Source organism: Myotis davidii, unplaced genomic scaffold (assembly GCF_000327345.1).
Source record: "Myotis davidii unplaced genomic scaffold, ASM32734v1 scaffold332, whole genome shotgun sequence".
Classification (NCBI taxonomy): Eukaryota; Metazoa; Chordata; class Mammalia; order Chiroptera; family Vespertilionidae; genus Myotis; species Myotis davidii.
In genome coordinates, this window is record NW_006285779.1 from 7149292 (window position 1) to 7170175 (window position 20884).

Genomic DNA, 20884 nt, shown 5'->3' on the forward strand with positions numbered 1-20884 from the left:
CACCAAGAGTGCTCTATCCAGAGCATGTCATTTAATCTTTACAATAATCTATTAGGTATGGACCATTATCATACCCATTGTACAGATGAGGAAAATGGAGACTTATAGAAGTCGGTTGATTACCATATAGCAGAGCCAGGATTTGAACTCAGGATTTGAACATAGACTACTTGTACTTGGATCCTTGTCCCAGGTCTGCTTGTAAGGGAACCAATGAAGAGACATGCAAATAGGCCTAAATGGCAGAGGGTGAATGTTGAAAGTATTACAGATGTCCCCCTTCTCCCCACTTCCACCTGACCACACCTTCCTCCCCCAGCATGCTGCACTATTGTCTGTGTCCATGGGTGAAGGATGAGGTGTTGATGGCACAGCTCATTTCGGGGAGGCAGTTAGAACAGGGGCATGGGTGATTCCTAAAGAGCACTAACGGACTTGCTAAGAAGCGGTGGGTAAGCAAAGGAAAGGAGAGAGGTAGGAGATGACAAGAAGGGCAATGGTTTGGAAACCTGAAAACCTTGGTTCATGCTCTAGCCTTTACATTTACCAGCTGTACGGTATAGGACATTGGGTAAGTCATTGCACTCTCTTTAGCTTCCTCATCTACAAAATGGGTATCATAATAAAATATGCATGCACTGATGAATATATCATATTAATGCATAATAATACTCTCTATAGCCTTATTGTAAGTCAAATGGAATAATACATGGGAAACTACTTTATAAACTGTAAAGCACTGCACTGATTTAAGTCGTGTTAAGTAGCATGTCTAGGTATTACTGTCCTATCAGCATCAATTTCAAGGTTTAGATATGAATAATGATAATCAAAGCTACAATTGAGAGCTTACATGTGCCAGGCACTTGTCTAAGTACTGTCCATGTATTCACTCATGTAATCCCCACAACAACCCACCAAGGAAGATACTGTTATCATTCTCATTCTACAGACAGCAAAACTGAGGCCAGGAGAGGTCGAGCCTCTGTTTAAGATCACGTGGCTCGTAAGTGTGAGCCGGAATTTGAATCCAGGGACTCTTGTGCAGAGCCCAGGGAGTCTTAACCACTGTGCAGGCCACTAGGTGGCCATTTGTCACTGTAGTTTTCCCTATTAGCCTTGATGGGTCTGCCACTCGTGAGTGACTTCATCTAAATTCCTTTGGAGCTGTGCCCATTGCACCTGTTCCACCGCTCCGAGTTCAGTCTTATGCCACTCGTTGACATGTTAAATGGCACTTTCTTTTATGTGCAAACTTCAAGGTGTTCCATGGCTCGCTTCAGGCATTTGGGGATCCAGGTATACGTTGTTCACATCACTATTCTCTGTAATGATCTGGCTTTGTCTTTCTGGTTTGAGATGTTGTCTGTTTGGTTTGTCCTCAGCTCCTAATCGCTGCAACTTCTGCTCATTAGTAGGTCTGAGAGTTTTGATTTACATAATAATAATATGTAAATATGTAATAATATGCATACAGTAGTCCAAGGTGTGAGGGCATTGTGATTATTCATTTTGAACAAGGTCTTGGTAATTTTTGTAAATGTGTAAGACATTTTTAAAGTCCTTTAAGAAAGAGATCTGATTTGGCTTTTACCTAGAATACTGTTTATCTCACAGTTTTTGCAGAAAAAAGTCAAGAGCGGCCTGGGAATTTCTATGTTTCCTCAGAGAGTGTCAGGAAAGGTAAGCCAGTTGTCCTCAGCTCCCTTCTGTCTGACCTGAACTTCCAGATGGGGATAGAAGTGTTAACGTTTCAGTGATTCCCTGGTGTCATGGCAAATCCTTAGTTGGCGTTGATCAATAGGGAGGGCCTGGAGATACCTGGGGTGGAGCTGCCTGAGAATCCTGTACTGATGGGAAAGGGTGGGGAGGAGAGATTGGAGTGCCCACAAATATTGAAGGAATTGATCACACCAGGGATAGTAACACTCTAGAAAGTGTCTGTAACAGCAGACAAAACTATAATTTGAACATTGAGTTCAGTCTCAACAGGTTGAAAGTGGGTGGCCCAGTACTCAGTCTTGACCCGATGATACAGTCCCACCATGTTACTTACCCATCTATCCTAGCTAAACTATATATCAATGCAACTACTTTTAAAAATTTATCTTTTATTGTGGAAAGTATTACAGATGTCCCCCTTTGCCCCCCCCTTCCACCTGACCACACCCTTCCCCCTCCCCCCCTCCAGCCTACCGCACTATTTTCTGCATCCATGGGTTATGCATTCATGCATATAAGCTCCTTGGTTAATCTCTTCCCACATCCTGCATCCTGCACCCCCATCCTTCTGAGATTCGTCAGTCTGTTCCATGCTTCCATGTCTCTGGATCAATTTTGTTCATCAGTTCATTTTGTTCATAAGATTTAACATACATGTGAGATCATGTGATACTTGTCTTTCTCTGGCTTATTTAAGAGACATTTGCTTGCCATTGGGTAGCATCTTTCTTATTTTTAAAGACTTTTTAAAGGAAGCTTGAGGAGATAGGTGCTCTTTTCTTCTTGACCAATTTTTTTGTGCTAAACAAAGGCATTCCATGTTATCCCATTGATGATTCTTTAGAAAAGGAGCGACGGCACCCTCCAAGCATTGGAAGGCATCCCTGAGGTTGTAGATTGAAATTGTTTGGCTTGTACATTTTGTTTTCTCCCCACATTTTATCTTGCAATACACTTTAGAAGGACAAACCTGGGAGAAAGGCATGTGAGTGTGTGCAGACAGATGAGCGAATAGTTGGGAAGACTGATAGATAAACTCCCATCGGCTTTTTTGAATACCCCCTGGGGAAGCCACCTCTCTTTTTTCCTTCTTGCCATCTCCCTGAATCACAGTGCCCAAATTGAGTCCTGCTAGAGAAATGTAGAATCGAGGATAGCTCCACATGAACCAAGCAGTCAAATGTCAAGTTGTCTTCCCATGTTCTAGGGGCCCCATAACCTCTGCATGTAGCTCAGTCCCCACAGAACATAGTGGAGTCACAGCCTGGGGGAGAGACAGGGGTTCACTTCATATTTCCCTCGAATCTCCAAAGCAGAGAGCTATGAATTTGTAATGTGGAGGAGAGGTTGGCACAACCCAAGGAGAGCCCGCTGGGACCCAGCACCTAATTTACACCTGGTGACGTTGGCCCTGGGTCATGATTCCATTGGCATGCCAGTCTCCTTGGGCACTGATGCCCATAGGTCCACCATCCTTGTGCTCCTTGCTGCTCAGAGGCAGGGAGGATGGGGAGAGCTGGGAGTGTGAGAGAGCATCCTGGCTAGACTTCCCTGTAAATTCCCTTCTGGGAGTGGATTCTAGGCTAAAGCAGTGGTTCTCAGCTGGGGGTGCTTTTTCCTCCCCCACCCACCCACCCAGGACATTTGGCAATGTCTGGGACATCACAGCTGAGGAATGGGGTGTTATCGGCATCTAGTGGGTAGAGGCCAGGGACGATGCTGAACATCCTGCAGTGCACAAGACAGTCTCCCAACGACAAAGAATTAGTTCAGAATGTCCCTAGTGCCTAGGTTGAGAGATGCTGTTCTAAAGGCCTCTCAGTAAGGCAGGCTTGAGGGATTTCACTTACTCATCAGCAGATTTCCGACCTCCCTAAAATGTTGTGGTCTTTTCTACTTTCGTGTAATAGGCTTTGACGTTATTAGCTGCTTCCCTCTCTCTGATTCCGTATCATCTGCACCCCTTCTTGGTTTCACGTGCAATTGTTCTTGTGAGACACGTCTTCTTGAGCCCAGGGCCAGCCTTGTTAACCCCACTCATCCATGATGGCCCAGCAGGGGAGCTGTCAAGCTGTTTTGCCTTCCTTTCCAGAGCCTCCCGTCAGACCGTGGAGAGACAGGCCCCCGTCAAGTATATATGATCCTTTTGCTGGGATGAAAACGCCAGGCCAGCGGCAGCTCATCACCCTCCAGGAGCAGGTGAAGCTGGGCATCGTCAACGTGGACGAAGCCGTGCTCCACTTCAAAGAGTGGCAGCTCAACCAGAAGAAGCGGTCGGAATCCTTTCGCTTCCAGCAGGTAGCTGGCTCCGGAAGGAATTGGTTTCGTGTTTCTCCTAGACAGGAGTGGAGGGCCAGGTCCACAGCTGTCTTTTGTGTGGCTGCAACTGAGCCCCTGCGGCGGGGCCGGTGAACGTTTTTTGAGTGTCATTGTGAATCAGTGCATGTGTGGATCTCTCACCTGCAACCACCCCTGTTCCTTGGCTGAGAGCTGGGTGGCTTTTCTGATTGTCGCAAGGCCAGAGATCAGGAACAAAGACTCAACTGTAACCCCCAAACCTGTGGCTGTGGCTTCCCTCCACTTGGGGCCCTATGCTCGTGCTTTCCAGCCTTTTCTTTCCAGAGTCACTGTCTCTACTCCTAGTGGCAAGACTCTCACAGAACTTTCACACTTTAGAACTCAAAGAGCACTTGGAAAGCTCCCAAGAAATACGATAAAATAAGTGATAGATATAAAACCACCCAAGTTAACACACACACACACACACACACACACACACCTTCCAATGCTTCCCTACTGCTCCGTGGGCCCACCTTAGTCTCTCAGTCACAGTCACAGCCCAACCCACCTGCAGCCTGGCCTCTCGCGTGGGAACCATTTCCACCCTCGCGTCTATTCAACATTTATTGAATGACTACAATAGACCTGACTGCAGAGTTACAGAAAGATGCATGACCCGGTCTCGCCCTTTAAGAGTTCACAGTGTTTCTGAAGAACACACACACACACACACACACACACACACACACACGCACACGCACACGCGCATGCAGCATAGCCCAGTGCCAGATGGCATGGGCAGTTACGAAGGACTGGAGCAGAGTAGGGAGGCTTTAGGGAGAAGGGGAGCCTTGGCCCAGGCTTGCAACAAAATTATGGAAAGCAATCGATGTCCTTCAAGGTCAGGGGAATCAGAACACAATTTCTGAGACAGGAATGTGCATGGAGTGTTTGTGAGCAGGTAACAGACTGGCTTGGCTAAGGGGCATACAAGGAGGATGGCAGTGGGTTATAAGGCTGGGAAGGAGCTGGGAGGGAGCTGGGAAACACTTTATTGTGGACAAGGTGTCTCTCTCTTCTCTTCAGGCACAACTTCTAAGAGTACTTGGATTTCTCTGAGGGCAGATTGCAAATGCACCCAGCCTCATTTGCATGTTGGAGATATTATTGCAATGTGATATATCTTACAAACAGCCTAAAATCAGAAAGAAACTCTAATGTCTAGAGGGCATATAACTCTGATGCATACTCTAAAAACAAATTAATTTTTCCCCAGGAAAATCTTAAACGGCTAAGAGATAGCATCACCCGAAGACAGAGAGAGAAGCAAAAAACAGGAAAGCAGACAGGTATGTGCTTTGCTGGGGTGAGGGACTTTGCTGCTTGCCCAGCACCTGTCACCCTGTTTACATATCTGGGTCCCCTGCTTGACTGTGAGGTCCTTTTGGGCAATGGCTTCATCTTGTTAATTCTCTATGTCTGGTACCTGGGACATAAGACATACTGGTCAGCAAGTGAATGAATGGATGGCTTGAACTCTGCATCCCTCTACCCTCCCACTCAAAGAGGATGGTTTCTCTCTGGGCACCAACTCTCCCCTGGGCATCCAGGAACATATGGTTTTTGTTCAGAGAAAGGAGAAAATCCCGTTTGCATAGTACCTGTTTTGATTCAAGCAGGGGATTGTGTCATCGGTGTCCACACCACACACTGCTTCAGAAGCTGAGCAGGGCTCCTGCCATGTGTCATGGCCATGAATCCCAGTTGTGCACACTGAGGACCAGGTCCCTCTGCCCCCCTTGACTCATCCTCCATGTGGCACCACCACCCTGCAAGGAGTGGGCATTTGCTCACACTGCATATTCCCACTGAGAACCTGTGGCAGGTGGGTCTCTACGGTTTATTCTAGCCAGCCTTACACCGAAAGGAGCTGGCAAAAAAAAAAAAAAGCATCCAGGGGCTCTCAGATATTGAATGGAGCCTCATTACATGAAGAGTTAAGTCTTTCTCCAGCTGCCATCAACAGCCCAACTTCCCCTGAACCTGGTCAGGCTGGTAACACCCTAGTCTTCAAACAGGACGTCTTCCTGCCACTTCCTGCTCATGCCTCTCCCTTGTCATCTGTAGGAAATTACTGGACTGTAAGACCCAGTCTGGCAGCCCTTCACGGTGCAGCCTTCCTGGACCACTCCAGGCCATTGCGTTCCTTCCTCATTAGAGCATCTCCAGAACTGCTATTTTCCCATTCATCTGATGCTTCTTTTTGCTGCCTCTGAGTGCTGATACTTCACTCAAACCATCAATTCCAAAATGCAATTTAAATCTGCTCATTTCCGACCATCTCCCACGCTGCAGCTGCAACTAAACTGCCATCACCTTTTCTTGGGTTAATGCAGGAGCCTCTACCATTGTCTCCCGTGTCTATTCTTATTCTTCTAAAGTTAATCCTACAAACTGCAGCCAAGACTTTGTAAAAACAAACAAAAAAACAATCAGATTGTGCCATTCCCTTGCTCAAAACCCTCCAGGGACTTTTGTTCCAGACAGAGGAAAATGATACTCTGGCCTCCAAGGTCCTGCATAACTGCCCCGTGGCTCATCCTCCACTCTGTGCTCTCCAGTATAAACGGACTCCTTTTCGTTGCTCTGTCAAGCCAAGAGCATTGTCCCCAATGCTGCCCTCTCTCTACTTTTCTCCCACATCTTCACTGGCTGGCTCTTTTCATCCTTCAGTGCTTGGCTGTAAATTCTCCTCCTCAGAGAAGCCCTGTCTGCCATTCTCTCCAGAGCACTTCCAACACTCACTTCCTATGCCACTGCTTACCCGCTGTTTTTACACATCACAGACTGGATGATCCTGTGTTCCTGTTCTCATGGTTATTCCCCCCACACACCACCCCCTTATTTGTTGTAAGCTCTGTAAGGGTAAGAATTTTGTCTTGACTGAATCCAATACACGTAGCAAGTACATTGATGGGGCTCAAGAAATCTTTGTTGGTATGGTTGGTTTCAGTAAAATGTTTGGTGACATCATTCATTCATTCCACAAATACTTGTTGAGCACCGGGCACCCTGACAAAGACAGAGACCCATCAGACACAATCTTCGCTATCCAGTAGTTCACGAGTTAGACTTTTATTTGTGTTAAGTCTGGTTTTCCCAGCGAGAGCCTAGCACAGTGTTTTGCATATAATACTAGCCTAGTGAGTATTAATGATTTTTAATATTTGGGAGAAGAAGGATGTAAAGAGGTTATGCCCATGGCAGAAGGTCAGAGAGATCATCCTGATGACCTCTTATGTCTGCTGGAGCGACCGGATTTTAAATGTGTGCTGCCACTAGTTAAGTCCACACTTGTCTGCCCTGCTGGCGAGAGGAGGAGAAAGGAGAAAAGGCAGAAAATCTGGTTCAAGATCTGCAAGTCATCCTTGGATTGGACAGTAGGGCTCTGGTAGTGAAGGGACTGAGGTGCTTTTTATTTTTATTTTTTGGTAATCCTCACCCAAGGTTATTTTTCCATTGATTTTTTTTTAGAGAGAGTGGAAGGGAGGGGGAGAGACAGAGAGAGAGAGAAACATCAATGTGACACATCAACTGGTTGCCTCCTGCACATGCCCCAAACCAGGGTTGGGATGGAGCCTGCAACTGGGGTGTGTGCCCTTGATCGGAATCAAACCCAGAACCCTTCAGTCTGATGGCCGACGTTCTATCCACTGAGCCAAACCGGCTAGGGCAGAGGTGCTTTTTAAAACTAGAACACATAAACTCAACAAAAGAAGCCTTGATTAAGTGAAGCATTCAAGCTTTGAAATCTAGGCAGCATCAAGAAAGCTGCAATTTGGTGATGCATGTGGGGATGCAGGAGGGGTAAGAGAGCCAGGGTATTTCGACAATGGCTCCCACGTCTTTGGTTGAGGCCTGCTGGGGGTGGGGGCGGGGAACCCTTGCAATCTGGCTACCAAGGAAGGCACAGCAGTTGGGAGTTGGACCCTGCACTGGACGGTGTGGCCCAAGGGCTTCAGAGCACCTGCCAAAGAGAAGGCATTATTTGTGGTTGAGTAAATATGATCTATCAGTTATCGCCATAAAACTCGATTACATATATATATATATGTTTAGTAACATACTACCTTGTAATTGCCTATTCCGGGGATTTTTCACACTGTGTGCATGCTTGTGGGGATGGGGGGGTTGGAACCGGGGGTAGGGTGGATGATGGGGGAGGAGATTAGGATTGGAACAGAGTTTGAGGCCACTTACTCTGCTTCAACCATCACAGCTGCTTTAAAATATTTGTTTTCTACACCGAGCTTCTGTTTTCACTAGAGGAAAGAATTCTGCTTCACAAAAACCAAAAACCGTTGGCACAGAATAACATTGATCTATAGGAAAATGAGGGTTGATGGTGGCATTTCTGATTGAAGGACAGTTCCCAGAAATGGAGCCCACTCTAGACAGAAAGACTGCCTTTCTTCATTTAGAAACTTCATTGGCCTTAGAAAAGAAAAACAATGATCCTTTTTCTTTAATTTGGGTTAGCACACCACGGATAACTAAAAAGTAAGAATCTGTTCATAATAACTTTCCAGTCTTTCTTCAGCCCCAGGGAGCTATTTTGCTCTTACTGGGATGGTGCAGAGCGGTGTGACGGTGTAGGAAAGCAGAGGAGGGCTGGCGTGGCTCCTGACTTGTTGAACACCCCAGCCCCACAAAGAAGACAATCAATATTTGTGTTCTGGGTGTGTCTGTGGCCAGTCCGGGGCAGGACCAAGATCAGCAGGCTGGGTCCCAGGAAACCTGATTTCTGATCCCCACTTGGTCACTGAATCATTTTATAATCCAGGCCAATACCTTGAACCACTCTGTGCCTCAGTTTCCTCATTCATGGTTACACCCGACTTACTTACTTAATGGAGAAATGGTGACTTTCAAAGGAGGTATAATAACATGTGTGAATGCACTTTGGGGAAAGTCCTATGCAATCTAGTAATGATAACTAGTATGCCTGGCTTTGATCCTTTGTTCCAAGACTGTCAGGATTTTGTAGACATTTAGACTGGCTCTACTTGATTTTTTTAACTTTTGACTCCCTTTTCCCCCCCTATGTATTCTACTTTCCTTCCTCCTAGAATTGGTTGAGAGTAGACCATTGTCTAATTGAAGTGAGTGAAACAAACAGGAACCTCCCTTTAAAAGATTGTTGTTTAAAAAAATATGCTAGGAACCAACCAGTGTGGCTCAGTGGTCGAGTGTCCACCTGTGAACCAGGAAGTCCAGTTCAATTCCTCCTTGGGGCACATGCCCAGGTTGCTGGCTCCATCCAATAGGGGGAGTGCAAGAGGCAGCTGATCAATGATTCTCTCCCCCTCCCTTCCTCTCTGAAATCAATAAAAAATATATAAACAACAACAATAAAACATGCTAGGCCAAAGCTGAGAGAGGCAGAAAAGTAAGACAGTTATTTGGACCCTAAAATCCCATAGGCTCACAACCATATGCGGGTACACCCTGCTTGTCTCTGCTCATGTAGTTCCAAGCGTGGGTGGGTGCTCCCACTATTCAGTTGTAACCAAGAGAGCCCGAGGAGGTGAAAAAGATGTGTGCTACATAGAGACCTGGAAAGCTGGTTTAATACTAAGACCATGCACTGCACTTGGAACCGGAGTCTCTAGAATGAGGAGAGCTTGTGCCTTCACAAACCAACAATGCACCTTTTTTAAAAAAAAATTCTCAACTGAGGATATGATTTTATTGATTTTTAGAGAGTATGGAAGGGAGATAGATAGATAGAAACATCAATCAATTGCCTCCTGTACATGCTCCCACTGGGGATCGAACCTGCAACCTAGGTATGTTCCCTGACCAGGAATTGAGCCTGCAATCTTTTGGTGTACAGGCCAACACTCCAACCAACTGGGCCACCCAGCCAGGGCCAACAATGCACCTTTTTCATATTCTCTGTGCAGGATGTTTTTCAAGAGCTGTATTCACACCAGCTCTTTCATACTGGTCTAGCTTATCCGTGTGCCCTTATTGGCAGACTTCTGGCTTTGGCAAACAGAGCCACCTACCCTTGGACTCCCTGAACTTCCTGCTATGCCTATCTCATAGAAGAGTGGGGTGGAGGAGGAAGTGGTACCTGGAAGATAAGGTGGCATGTACACCTGTGCTTGTACCTCTCCCCAGAAGTCCTGCCTCATGGCAGCTAGGGGAGCTCACCTGGCTTTTACACTTCCCAGGGGAGGAAGCTAGTGTGCCGCCTAGAGATGTTTTGTTCTGCTTATACAGCAGGAGTTGTTTTCTGGGCATAGAACCCAGGGGTGGAAATCTAGTGAGAAAGACCAACCACTGGGCAGGGCTAAGCCAATAAAAAGATCAGGTCAGCTGGTATTTCTCAGTGGTTAGAGTTGTAGCCCACATATGGAAAGATCTCAGGTTTGATTTCCTGTCAGAAGGCACATACCTGGTTTGCAGGTTTGATCCCTAGCCCCGTTTGGAAGCTTGAAGGAGGTAACCAATCAGTGTGTCTCTCACATAAATTTTTTTTTTCTGTCTCCCCCTCTCTACCTCTTTTCCACTCTCTGTGAAAAGTAATGGAAAACATATCCTTGAGTGAGGATTTAAAAAATGAGAGAGAGAGAGAGAGAGAGAGAGAGAGAGAGAGAGAGAGAGAGAGAGAGATCAGGTCAATGCTTTGCAGAGCAAAGAAATAATCTATCTTTCTGAATCTGTGGGGTCTAAAACCATCCATCAGTCTTCCAAGTACAAAAGCTTTCTCAGGCCATTGGGCCTCCTTTCACAGCTCTCTGTTGTCAGTTGTGAGCCACCCACCCATCATCCATCACTTATTAAGGGATTGGGAGGCAGTGTGAGTGGTGCTGAAGAGCCTGAACTTTGGAGCCTGCTTCGAAGCCCAGCTGTCCCACTTGCCAGCTGTATACTGGGGCCGTGCTGCCTCACTTCTCTGTGCCTTAGTTTCTGTTGGGAATGATGACAATAGCATTTATTTCATGGTGTTGGGAGGTTTCAAGGAGCTAAAAATATGGCTGCTCTTAGAATTCTACCTAATGTTGCCTGGCTGGTGTGCTCAGTGGTTGGGCATCAACCTATGAACCAGGAGGTCATGGTTTGATTCCAGGTTGGGGCACATATCTGGGTTGCAGGCTCGATCCCCAGTGTGGGGCCTGCGGGAGGCAGCTGATTGATGATTCTCTCTCATCATTGATGTTTCTCTCTCTCTCTTTCCTCTCCCTTCCTCTTTGAAATTAATGGGGGGGGGGGAAGAGAATTCTACCTAATGCACAGGATAACCTATTATTAGGATCAATGATGTTCACACCCCCTCCTCATAAGGGAACGAATTCGGAGAGTCAACTGAATGACTCCCATTCCACAGCTGGAGCCCCAGACCTTTCCTAATCAAATGTTCTTTCCACTACTACCCAGGAAGGAAGCATTTCCCTGCTCTTTCTCACATCCTCCATCTCTCTCTTTTGCTCCCCAACAATGGTCACACAGGACTCTGTGGAGTTTCGGTGCTGAATTGGGCAGAGCCCCATCTGTTCTCCCTCCTCTTCCTCTCCTCTTTTCTCTCTCCTCTTCCCTCCCCTCCTCTCCGCTCTCCTCCAGACACCGTCCAGGTTCCGGTGAGGGAGGCAGATGGAGAGGGAACAGTGGAGCAGTTTGGTAAATGGCAGTCTAGTGTCTTGAGCTAATCCCCTTTTCCTCTCATTCCAGCCTTGGAGATCACCGTCCCAATTAGGCACTCACAGCTGCTGCCCAGCAAAGTGGAGATTGGCGTCTATGAGAGTGGCCCCAGGAAAAGCGTCTTCCCCCCAAGGACAGAGCTAAGACGGGGAGACTGGAAGACAGACAGCACCTCCAGCACAGCGAGTGAGCAGGCTGAGCCTGGTGCGGGTGGGGTGGGGAGAAGGTGCTTTCACAGCTGACTCCAGCTGGCTGGTGCCTTTGGGCCTTGGACACAGGCTCTGTGATGAGCCCCGCACATCTCAATAGGAACCTGCTTTGGGTTTGGGAGGTGTAAGAAATGAGGGGCGGTTAACCTGTGAGTTTCACCTTTTTTCAGGGACCAAAGATCCATTACACAAATACTCCCTAAAGCCAGATTGCATAATTGCTACCCTATCCCTTTTATGAATAGGAGAATCTAGTGTAATACCAGTTAACACTGAGCACTTACTACATGCTAAGTCTCTTCCATAGCTTCTGTAATTTAATTATCATAATGACTGCATGGGAGGAGACTGAGGCTACGTGCCCTGCCCTCCGATAAATAGCTGGTAAGTGGTAGAGCTGGGATTTGAACTCAGGTAGACTGGTCCAGGGCCAAGACTTGAACCATTATTCTTTTTGCTTCCTCAACGGTGTTAAGGAGAGGGAAAGGGCACAAAGTCAAAAACATTAGAAAACAATGGACTCAAATTGGAGAATTCCAACAATATGGGCGAGGATTTAATTAGGAAATGTCTTCCTTTTGGCTCGAAAGCTTGAATAGGAGCCTGATTGTAGCAGACAATAGGCGCTGATGTGCAGGCAGGAGCTGGGGACTTGTTTCCGCATCCAAGGTGGTGTCAGCTGACTTCACCACCCCAGTAGATGGAGTTTCCTTTCTTTTCTACATTTTAGTGTTATCAAAACAGCTAGGAATGCTGTGAAAGAGCCAGAGACAAGCTGACTTTCAGGACTCACATGTCCTTAAATGTCAGGCATTGGCATTGGATGTTGGAATAGGAATGTCAGGCAATAGAGGTATAATGGGGCGTGCTGCCTCACTTCTCTGTGCCTTAGTTTCTATTGGGAATGATGGCAATAGTGATTATTTAATCAGGAACAGGAAGGTCATCGAACCCACGGGTTCTTGATCTTTTGTGCATCATAAACCCCTTGGTGGATCTGATACCTGCTCCTGATGCACTTTACACACACACACACACACACGCACTTTTGCTCACTTTTAGGTCAAGAACCTCTGAACTAATCTCCCTCCTTACTATATAGATAGAGTATTTGTAACCCAGAAAAGGAAAGAGTTTTGCCCAAGGTCACACAGCCAGTGAGTGGCAAAATGGGAGTGGAATCCAGCTCCTATCAGGTTAACATTCTTGCCACTGTTACCTGTCAAAACAGACCCAAAGCATATCACATGACCACATGGGAATCTAGACTGGACAAAGAGAACTTCCCCTTACATTATGGAGGGTGATAATGTGTATCTAAAATTCCCTTAAGGCAATTTAGAGAATTCTGACAAGTTCAGAAATGAGAGAGATTTTTCCAGTGGTCACAGGTGATGGAGGAAGCAAGGGGCACATCTCTCAGATGTTTTGGAGGACAGAAGTGGTATAAACCTTCTCAAAGTGAGGGCAGTCCATTGTAGGGTAGGGAGAGGGGAAATTTAACAAGACAAAGGCAAAGTCCTCGGTTCAGGTACAGATTAATTTTAAAGACTTTATACGTGTGTTTTACTTTGAGTTAGTTTGGGGTAGGAACAGAATGGAAAACATGAACGGTGCTTCTTACCATTTATAACCTAGGAATGGCTAGCTCATCTGGCTAGGAAATATTAGTAAATGACACTGATGGATTTTACCCTGCCCTGTGGCTATGGACTGCATCCGGTCCTTGTTACACAGTTTCAGTTACCTATTCAGTTACCTATGTAACACACCACCCCAAACACAGTGGCTTGAAAGGACCATTCATTTATAAGGGAGGCTGAGGCCCTCACCCTTTGCAGGCTGATGACTTGCTTGCCCATATTCCTTCTGGATTGTACAATGTGATACATGCACATGTTTGACATAATTTAAGTAGAAAATGTCAACAAAATTTGTTTGCAGATTTAAGTAGAAAATGTCAACAAAATTTGTTTGCAGCTTTCAGAAGTGGCCCAAACAAGTGAAAATTAGAGCATCTCCACTTCCCTGTCTGTCAAATCAGAGCACTAGTACCACATAGCATTTTCATAGGGGTTAAGCAATCATGTTTTTATAGCACACTAGAGACCCAGTGCACGAAATTTGTGCACTTGGGGGGGGTGGTCCCTTAGCTTGGCCCTCTTGTTGTCCAGGGGCCCTTGGGGGATGTCCAACTGATGGCTTTGGACATTCTTAGTGCTGCTGTGCAGGCGGTAGAGGCTCCCGCCACCGCTGCTGCACTAGCCAACCGTGAGCCAGGCTTCTGGCTGAGCAGCGGTCCCCCTGTGGGAGCGCACTGACCACCAGGAGGCAGCTCCTATGTTGAGCACCTGCCCCCGGTTGGTCAGTGCGCATCATAGCGACCGGTCATTCCGCTGTTTGGTAGATTTGCATATTAGCCTTTTATTATATAGCAGCGGTTCTCAACCTGTGGGTCACGAACAATGAAAATACAGCCTGCATATCAGATATTTACATTATGATTCATAACAGTAGCAAAATTACAGTTATGAAGTAGCAACAAAAATAATTTTATGGTTGGGGGTCACCACAACATGAGGAACTATATTAAAGGGTTGCGGCATGAGGTCGCAGTTGAGAACCACTATATAGGATCATGTGTGGGAAGCCCTCCATAAATGGTAGCTGTAAAGCAAAATATGTAATAAAAAGATGAACCATTTTGTTTTACACTGAAAGAAAAACCGACCTCTAGTCAAATGGTATGATGGCAACATTTGAAGACACATATATTCACAGCTTGTATATTGTTGCTGTCGGTAAAAAAAAGTAAGTGCTAGAGTTGTGCATTGTATTTTAGTCTTGAGAGAATCGAAGGTCCTGCTGATTTTGTTTGTCCCCTTCAGGCAGCACGAGTAACCGATCCAGCACTCGGAGCCTCCTCAGTGTGAGCAGCGGGATGGAGGGGGACAATGAGGTGAGTGAGAGCCGAGACCCCCATCTGTCTTGTCCTAGGGGTCATTTTATTGCAAGAAATAGAAACCCAGGTGAAGGAAGCCAGACACAAAGGATCACATATCATGGGCTTCCATTTATATCAACTGTCTTGAATAGGTAGGTCCATGGAGACAGAATGCAAATTGGTGGTTGCCAGGGGCTGGGGGGAGGGGGAAACAAGCAGAACCGGCTCAAAGGGTACAGTGTGTCCTTTGGGGGTGATGAAAATGATTTGGGACTAGATAGAGGTAGTTAGTGGTTGGACAATATTGTGAATATACTAAATGCCTCTGTGAGCTGCTGGCTTTATAATGATTTAATTTACGTTTAGAATTTCATCTCAATAAACAGAGGGAAAAAGGGAGGGAAGGGATGGGGGAGGGAGGGAAGAAATCCACTCAGGCTAGTTAAGCCAAAGGGGCATCTATGAGAAGGAGCTAGATGAGTCTCAGGGAATCAGGGACAGTGATCACAGTTTGGGGCCTAGATCAGGAGTGGCGAGATGCTAGAGCCCATGCCACCGGTCTGTGTTTCTCAGGGCCACAACTCTATCGTCTCTACTTCTCTGTGCATATCTGCTCTCTTTTCTCAGAGCTCCCTGGCCTTTTCTGCCTCCACAGGCAGAGTGGCAACTAGTCCCTTGAGAGCCACAGGACCTCCTAGTAGTAGGGAGTCGCTGGGTGACTTAGGCCAAGGCCCAATTTGGCTTATGGTTCTGACTCAGGGACCAGGGGCTGGGACAAGTGGAAGGGGTCACATGGGAAAGGGTCACCCAGGAGACTCCCTGAGAAAGGGTCCTAGGAGTGGGCCACCCCTTCAGTGCACAGCTTGTTTTCCCTATGACGGTCCTGTTGTCCACCAAAGGGACTTTTGTTTAAAAATAAAAATTTTCCAGCTCTATCTGGTTATATAGAGCAGTGCTTCTCAAACTTTAATATGCATAAGAATTGCCTAAGATCTGGTTAAAATGCAAGTTCTGATTGAGCAGGTCCGAGGAGGAACCTGAGATCCTGTCATTTCTCACAAGCGTCCAGGTGATGCTGACCTCGATGGCCCAGAGACTGTGCTTTGAATAGCAAGGACCATTAATGATCCTGTGGGCCTGATTGTCTCCTGTGCAGCTCTAGGAGTCCATGGAAAGCTTCCCTGGTTTTGCTGGGTTGATGATAAGTTTGTGAATAACCTTCAGGCAAAGCTTGAGGAGGCTGAGGGGCTTTGGGGATAGTGGTATCTGTCCATCTGCCTTCCCTGATCTTGAAATCTGCTGGGAACTTTCAACATGCTGGTTGCTGGATGTAATTTTCACCAGTCCTTCTTGTGTTTTTGTTACTGTAGGATAATGAAGTCCCTGAGGTTACCAGAAGTCGGAGTCCAGGCCCCCTACAAGTGGACGGAACACCCACCCTGCCCATCGATAGGCCCCCCAGGGTGCCTCCCCGAGCGGCCTCACAGAGGTAACATTGAAGCTGATAGGAAAGTTTTTCCCTCACTTTCTGAATCCTGTTTAAGTTGTTAATTGAAGTTGTTCATCAGAATGGAACTTAGAGATGGTTTGTTTGTCGACAAATCCCAGTTGCAGAGTAGGGCATCAGGGAGAAGAGGGGCCAGGAGGGAATCATGATGATCTTCGTGGTGGAAGATAAATCCCAGGGGAGAGGAGGAGCTGGGGGCATCTAAGATGACCTGAGAATGAGTGTCTGCTTTTGTCATATTTCAGTGTGGACGCTTCATTAATTTAAGCGACGCTTTCTTCAGTTGCACACACTTTTAATAGCAAATGGAATATTTCATCGATGAAATACATTGGCAAACATCAACTTTTTGAATAATTTGTATCTATTTTATTAGAATTTAGCTCCCTACTAACTAATTCCCTTGGCTGTATTATGGAGACAGTGCCTTTTGGGAACCAGGAGGCAAGATGGAATTGGGAATGAAATATGGTGGCGAGGAGCATGGCTCTAGTACCACGCTACCTGGAGACAGGTCTCCTCTGGCTGTCACTTGTGAACTTGGCTGAATTAATTAACATCCATGTGCCTCAACTTAGTTTAACTCCATTCCTGCCTCCCTCGCAGCTCCCACATCCACTGTGTCTCCAGGCCCTGTCCATTCTGCTGCCCTTTCAGCTCTCAGATGCGCCCCCTCCTCTCCATCTGCCGGGACCTAAGTTCTTCCACATAGGCCCATATTTACCCCTCTGCCTCCAGTCGGTCCCTCCTCCACACTGCAACCAGAGTGCACTTTCCAGAACAGAAATAGCTGAGGATGTCACTTCCTGGCATATACGCTTTCACATTTAATTCTGTATATTTTTTTAGCAAGCTCTAGTCTCCATCTAGCCTTAAGTCCCACCCCCCCTGTATTCATCAAGGCTCCACCCCTTAAAAATTCCCAGGGAGCTGTGCCAGTTGGTACCATGTCTTTGTTCAATCTGCTCCTTTTGCCTGAAATGCTGTCTTCAATCTCTGCGTAGAAAATTCTGACACAGCTTTTAAGACTCAGTCCAAATATCACCTCCTCTCTGGAGCCTTCCCTGATGCTCTTGGGTGAACTTTCTTGTGACTCCCCAAACACCTCTATTACACTTCATTCCACATTGTGGCCCATGTTTACATACCTGTCTCCTCAAGTGGATGCTGAACCTCGAGAGAATAGAAACTGTTTTTGATTAAAAATTTTTTTTTCTACTCTCTCCATGCTTACCATCGTAACCAGAACATACTAGAAATTTAACAAATATTTATATTTACCATGTAAATGAATGAATGGGTAGATGCATGGACTGGTACTGGTTAGTTTGGATGAAACAGTCTCAAGTCATCTACACAGGTGGACTATAGGTTACTGGAAAGAGGCTTCACACTCCCACCTATTGTAGGTTCCCAGCATATTTCAAGATCAGGGAAGGCAGATGTGACAAGAGCAGGGACAAATAGATGCACTTTATCTTTGCATGGCTCCTTAGTCCCTATAGGGTGGGTACTTAGCAATGCCATCCTCTTCTTAGGTAAGGTCCTGCCACATGAGAAAAAACACACACAGATTTTTGCTGAGCCATTGCCCCTTTGTTTTTGAACTTATTTTGCCACTTACTAGTGATTTGCCAGTCACTAACAATCTATGAAGTCCCCTTTAAGGCATAGCCTACATACCACCTACTCAGAACACACTTCTGGGGTCTCCTGCAGTACCAGGTTAATCCTAAAGCTGGACTTGTAAAGAGGCCTGTGGAGTTTGCTAGGTTCTTGCTAGGTTCAGATTGCTGGGTTCTTGAACTAAGCTTATCTTTGAGACTTCAACCCTCAACAGGGAGGAGAAAGCAACCAGTGCCCAGTATCTCTGGACAATCGTGTCTCCAGCTCTGGCTTCCCAGGGTCCTGCAGAGGCTGTCTCCCCACAGGCCACCCTTGGTTGGTTTAATACTTCTTTTCTCCGATGCTTCTGAGATGTTTAAAATCACAAATCCATTTCCCTGAGATGGGACTTCCAAACCTTCACTGGGGTTGTTCACCAGGAAGAAATTTAGAGATGGTTTGTTTGCCGACCCATCCCAGTTGCAGAGTGGGGCCACGAGGGAATCATGATGATCTTCGTGGTGGAAGATAAAAGTACGGCTCATAGAGCATACATAGGAAAAAGATCTAAGAGTAGATCTTTAATTATATTGATCAATAATTAGCTTTACTTCTTGAATGCCTACTCTGAACCAGAAACTGTGCTATCCTCTTTCCAATAGTTATCTCCAATCCTCACAAAAGATTCCAATGAAGGTGTCATTACCTCTTTTTGGTAGGCTTAGGGAAGTTGAACTTGTCCTTCAGACATGTGCACATGAATGTCTCTGCTATATGTTCCCATAGGTTATGACTTCCCTGGTCAAAACATTGTAGAGTGTACTGACTTTCCTTGTCTTTCTCATCTGTTACATTCTCAGCACCGTGAATATGGAATCTATGCCCATCTTACTTGCTGTTATTTCATCCCATATCCAGGAGTGGATGGATAATAGATAAATGTTTATCTATTATAGAAAGGGAAGAAGGAAGGAAGGTAAGAAGGAAGGAACTGAAGGAAGAAAGAGAGGAAAGAAGGGAAGGAAGGAGAGAAAGAAGGAAGGAAGGAAGGCAGGAAGGAAGGAAGGAAGGAAGGGAGGAACTGAAGGAAGAAAGAGAGGAAAGAAGGGAAGGAAGGAGGGAAAGAAGGAAGGAAGGAAGGCAGGAAGGAAGGAAGGAAGGAAGGAAGGAACTGAAGGAAGAAAGAGAGGAAAGAAGGGAAGGAAGGAGGGAAAGAAGGAAGGAAGGAAGGAAGAAGTGGTATCATCTGACACCTCCTCTGGATTTCTCCTATAGGGGACTGGGGATATGGAAGGGGATTTGCCCATTTGTTTTCTCTGGATAAAGCGACAACCACATAAAACCAGCTACTCCCAGGGGCCACAGCAACCTTCCTGAGGATATCTGTGGTTATTTTTTCCTACTTCTGCCTCTCTGTCATTCTTGAGAGAGCCTTTCTTTTCCCATTTTTGTCATTTCCTTGACCTATACAAAACGTGCATTCAAAAGACATTTAGTAAATATTTACTCATTGGTTCATTTAATCCTCAAGTACGCAACTCCAGGGTAGCACAGTTCAATTGCAGCACCTGACAAAGCTTTCTTTCTTGACTTACTGACTTGCTTCCAAGAGAATTGATATTAGTTCTAGAGCACATATGTGGAAATACCACCCCCAATCGTTGAACCTGTTTTTAAAAGGACTTATCCAAGTCTCTCTGGAGTGTCATTTAAGACTATTCAAAAACCATCCCGAATAACAGGGAGAGGGCTTTAGGAAAGCAAATGTGGTGTTGGGATAACACATTTAGTAATCCCTGAGGAAGTCATTGTGAGGAGCAGACCGGAAATTCTTAATTCTTCTCTCAAGGGGCCTTCCTGTTATAGTGTGTCTCCTGCCTGGCTGCATATGTGAATTCCTGGTGTTTTAAAATAAAGGTTTTGTCATTATTCAGGCATGGCAAGGTCAACAGATCAGGGATGACTGCTGTTGAAAAGACAGTTTGTTATACTCACAGACCCTAAGCAGGGGCGCCACTGGGTTTAGTCAGGAGAATGGGAGGGGAAAACGTAGGTGAGAGGAGCTTTTGTTGTGGTTTCCACAGGAAGGAACAAGTGAGAAGGTTAGCAGATTTAGAGTTGACTAGATTGAGTAATTTCAGTCGGCCTGGAGCAAAGGGGTTGCCTCCAGTTGTCAGGCACCTCGCCCTGAGGTGTTAGGGCAGGTGGATAGTCCCCCTCCAGTTCTGGGCACTGTGAAAGGTGTGCTCCCAGGTCCATTGTTGACTAGCCCTAGGAATTAGTTACCCACGAGGGGCAGCCTGTTCAGGCCCAGATCAGCAAGGCCCCAGGTGTAAAAGCATCAGAAAACGAAAGGCTTGGTTAATACAACTGTTTGGGGGAGAGATACTATTAAAATGTTCTGATGCTTGAGCCCAATCCTCAAGAGATTATGATGGAATGGGTCTGGGATAGAGACTGGGGATTGGTATTTTTCAAAGCTCGACTGGTGATTCTAATGTGCAGTGAGGATGGTGAGCCACAGCCAGCATGTATGTCACTCGGAGGTCCCTATGTGTGGCCAGTTTCATTAATGAAGGAACACGTCCTCTGTATAACAGACCAGATTTACAGCAAATCATGGATGCGTAAAAACTACTTCATCAAATTCATTTTTAAATAGTTGCTTTATCTCTCTTTTAAAAAATTATTATGCAGTAATTACAAAGGTTAAAGACTCTTCCCTCTCAAATAAAAACATCTATTATAATTACACACACAGCATAGTACCTTATGAGAATGATTCCAATAAATATCACGGTGCACTTTCTTTTTTTATTTTTACTGAATTTATTGGGGTGACAATTCCACAATACATCATCTGTATATTGTATTGTGTGTGTTCACCACATAAGTCAAGTCTCCTTCCAT

The 20884-nt window shown here is 45.9% G+C and overlaps 1 protein-coding gene across 1 annotated transcript in view; it reads left to right on the top strand.

The window, feature by feature from the left end:
• Window positions 1–20884, top strand: part of PIK3AP1 (phosphoinositide-3-kinase adaptor protein 1) — a 96541-nt gene that overhangs the window by 73963 nt on the left and 1694 nt on the right. Inside the window, exons 11-16 of the mRNA XM_006756615.2 lie at window positions 1618–1683; window positions 3815–4020; window positions 5279–5351; window positions 11740–11895; window positions 14807–14877; window positions 16233–16351. Of these exons, the coding sequence (XP_006756678.2) occupies window positions 1618–1683; window positions 3815–4020; window positions 5279–5351; window positions 11740–11895; window positions 14807–14877; window positions 16233–16351 (691 nt within the window). The remainder of the gene's footprint in view (window positions 1–1617; window positions 1684–3814; window positions 4021–5278; window positions 5352–11739; window positions 11896–14806; window positions 14878–16232; window positions 16352–20884) is intronic.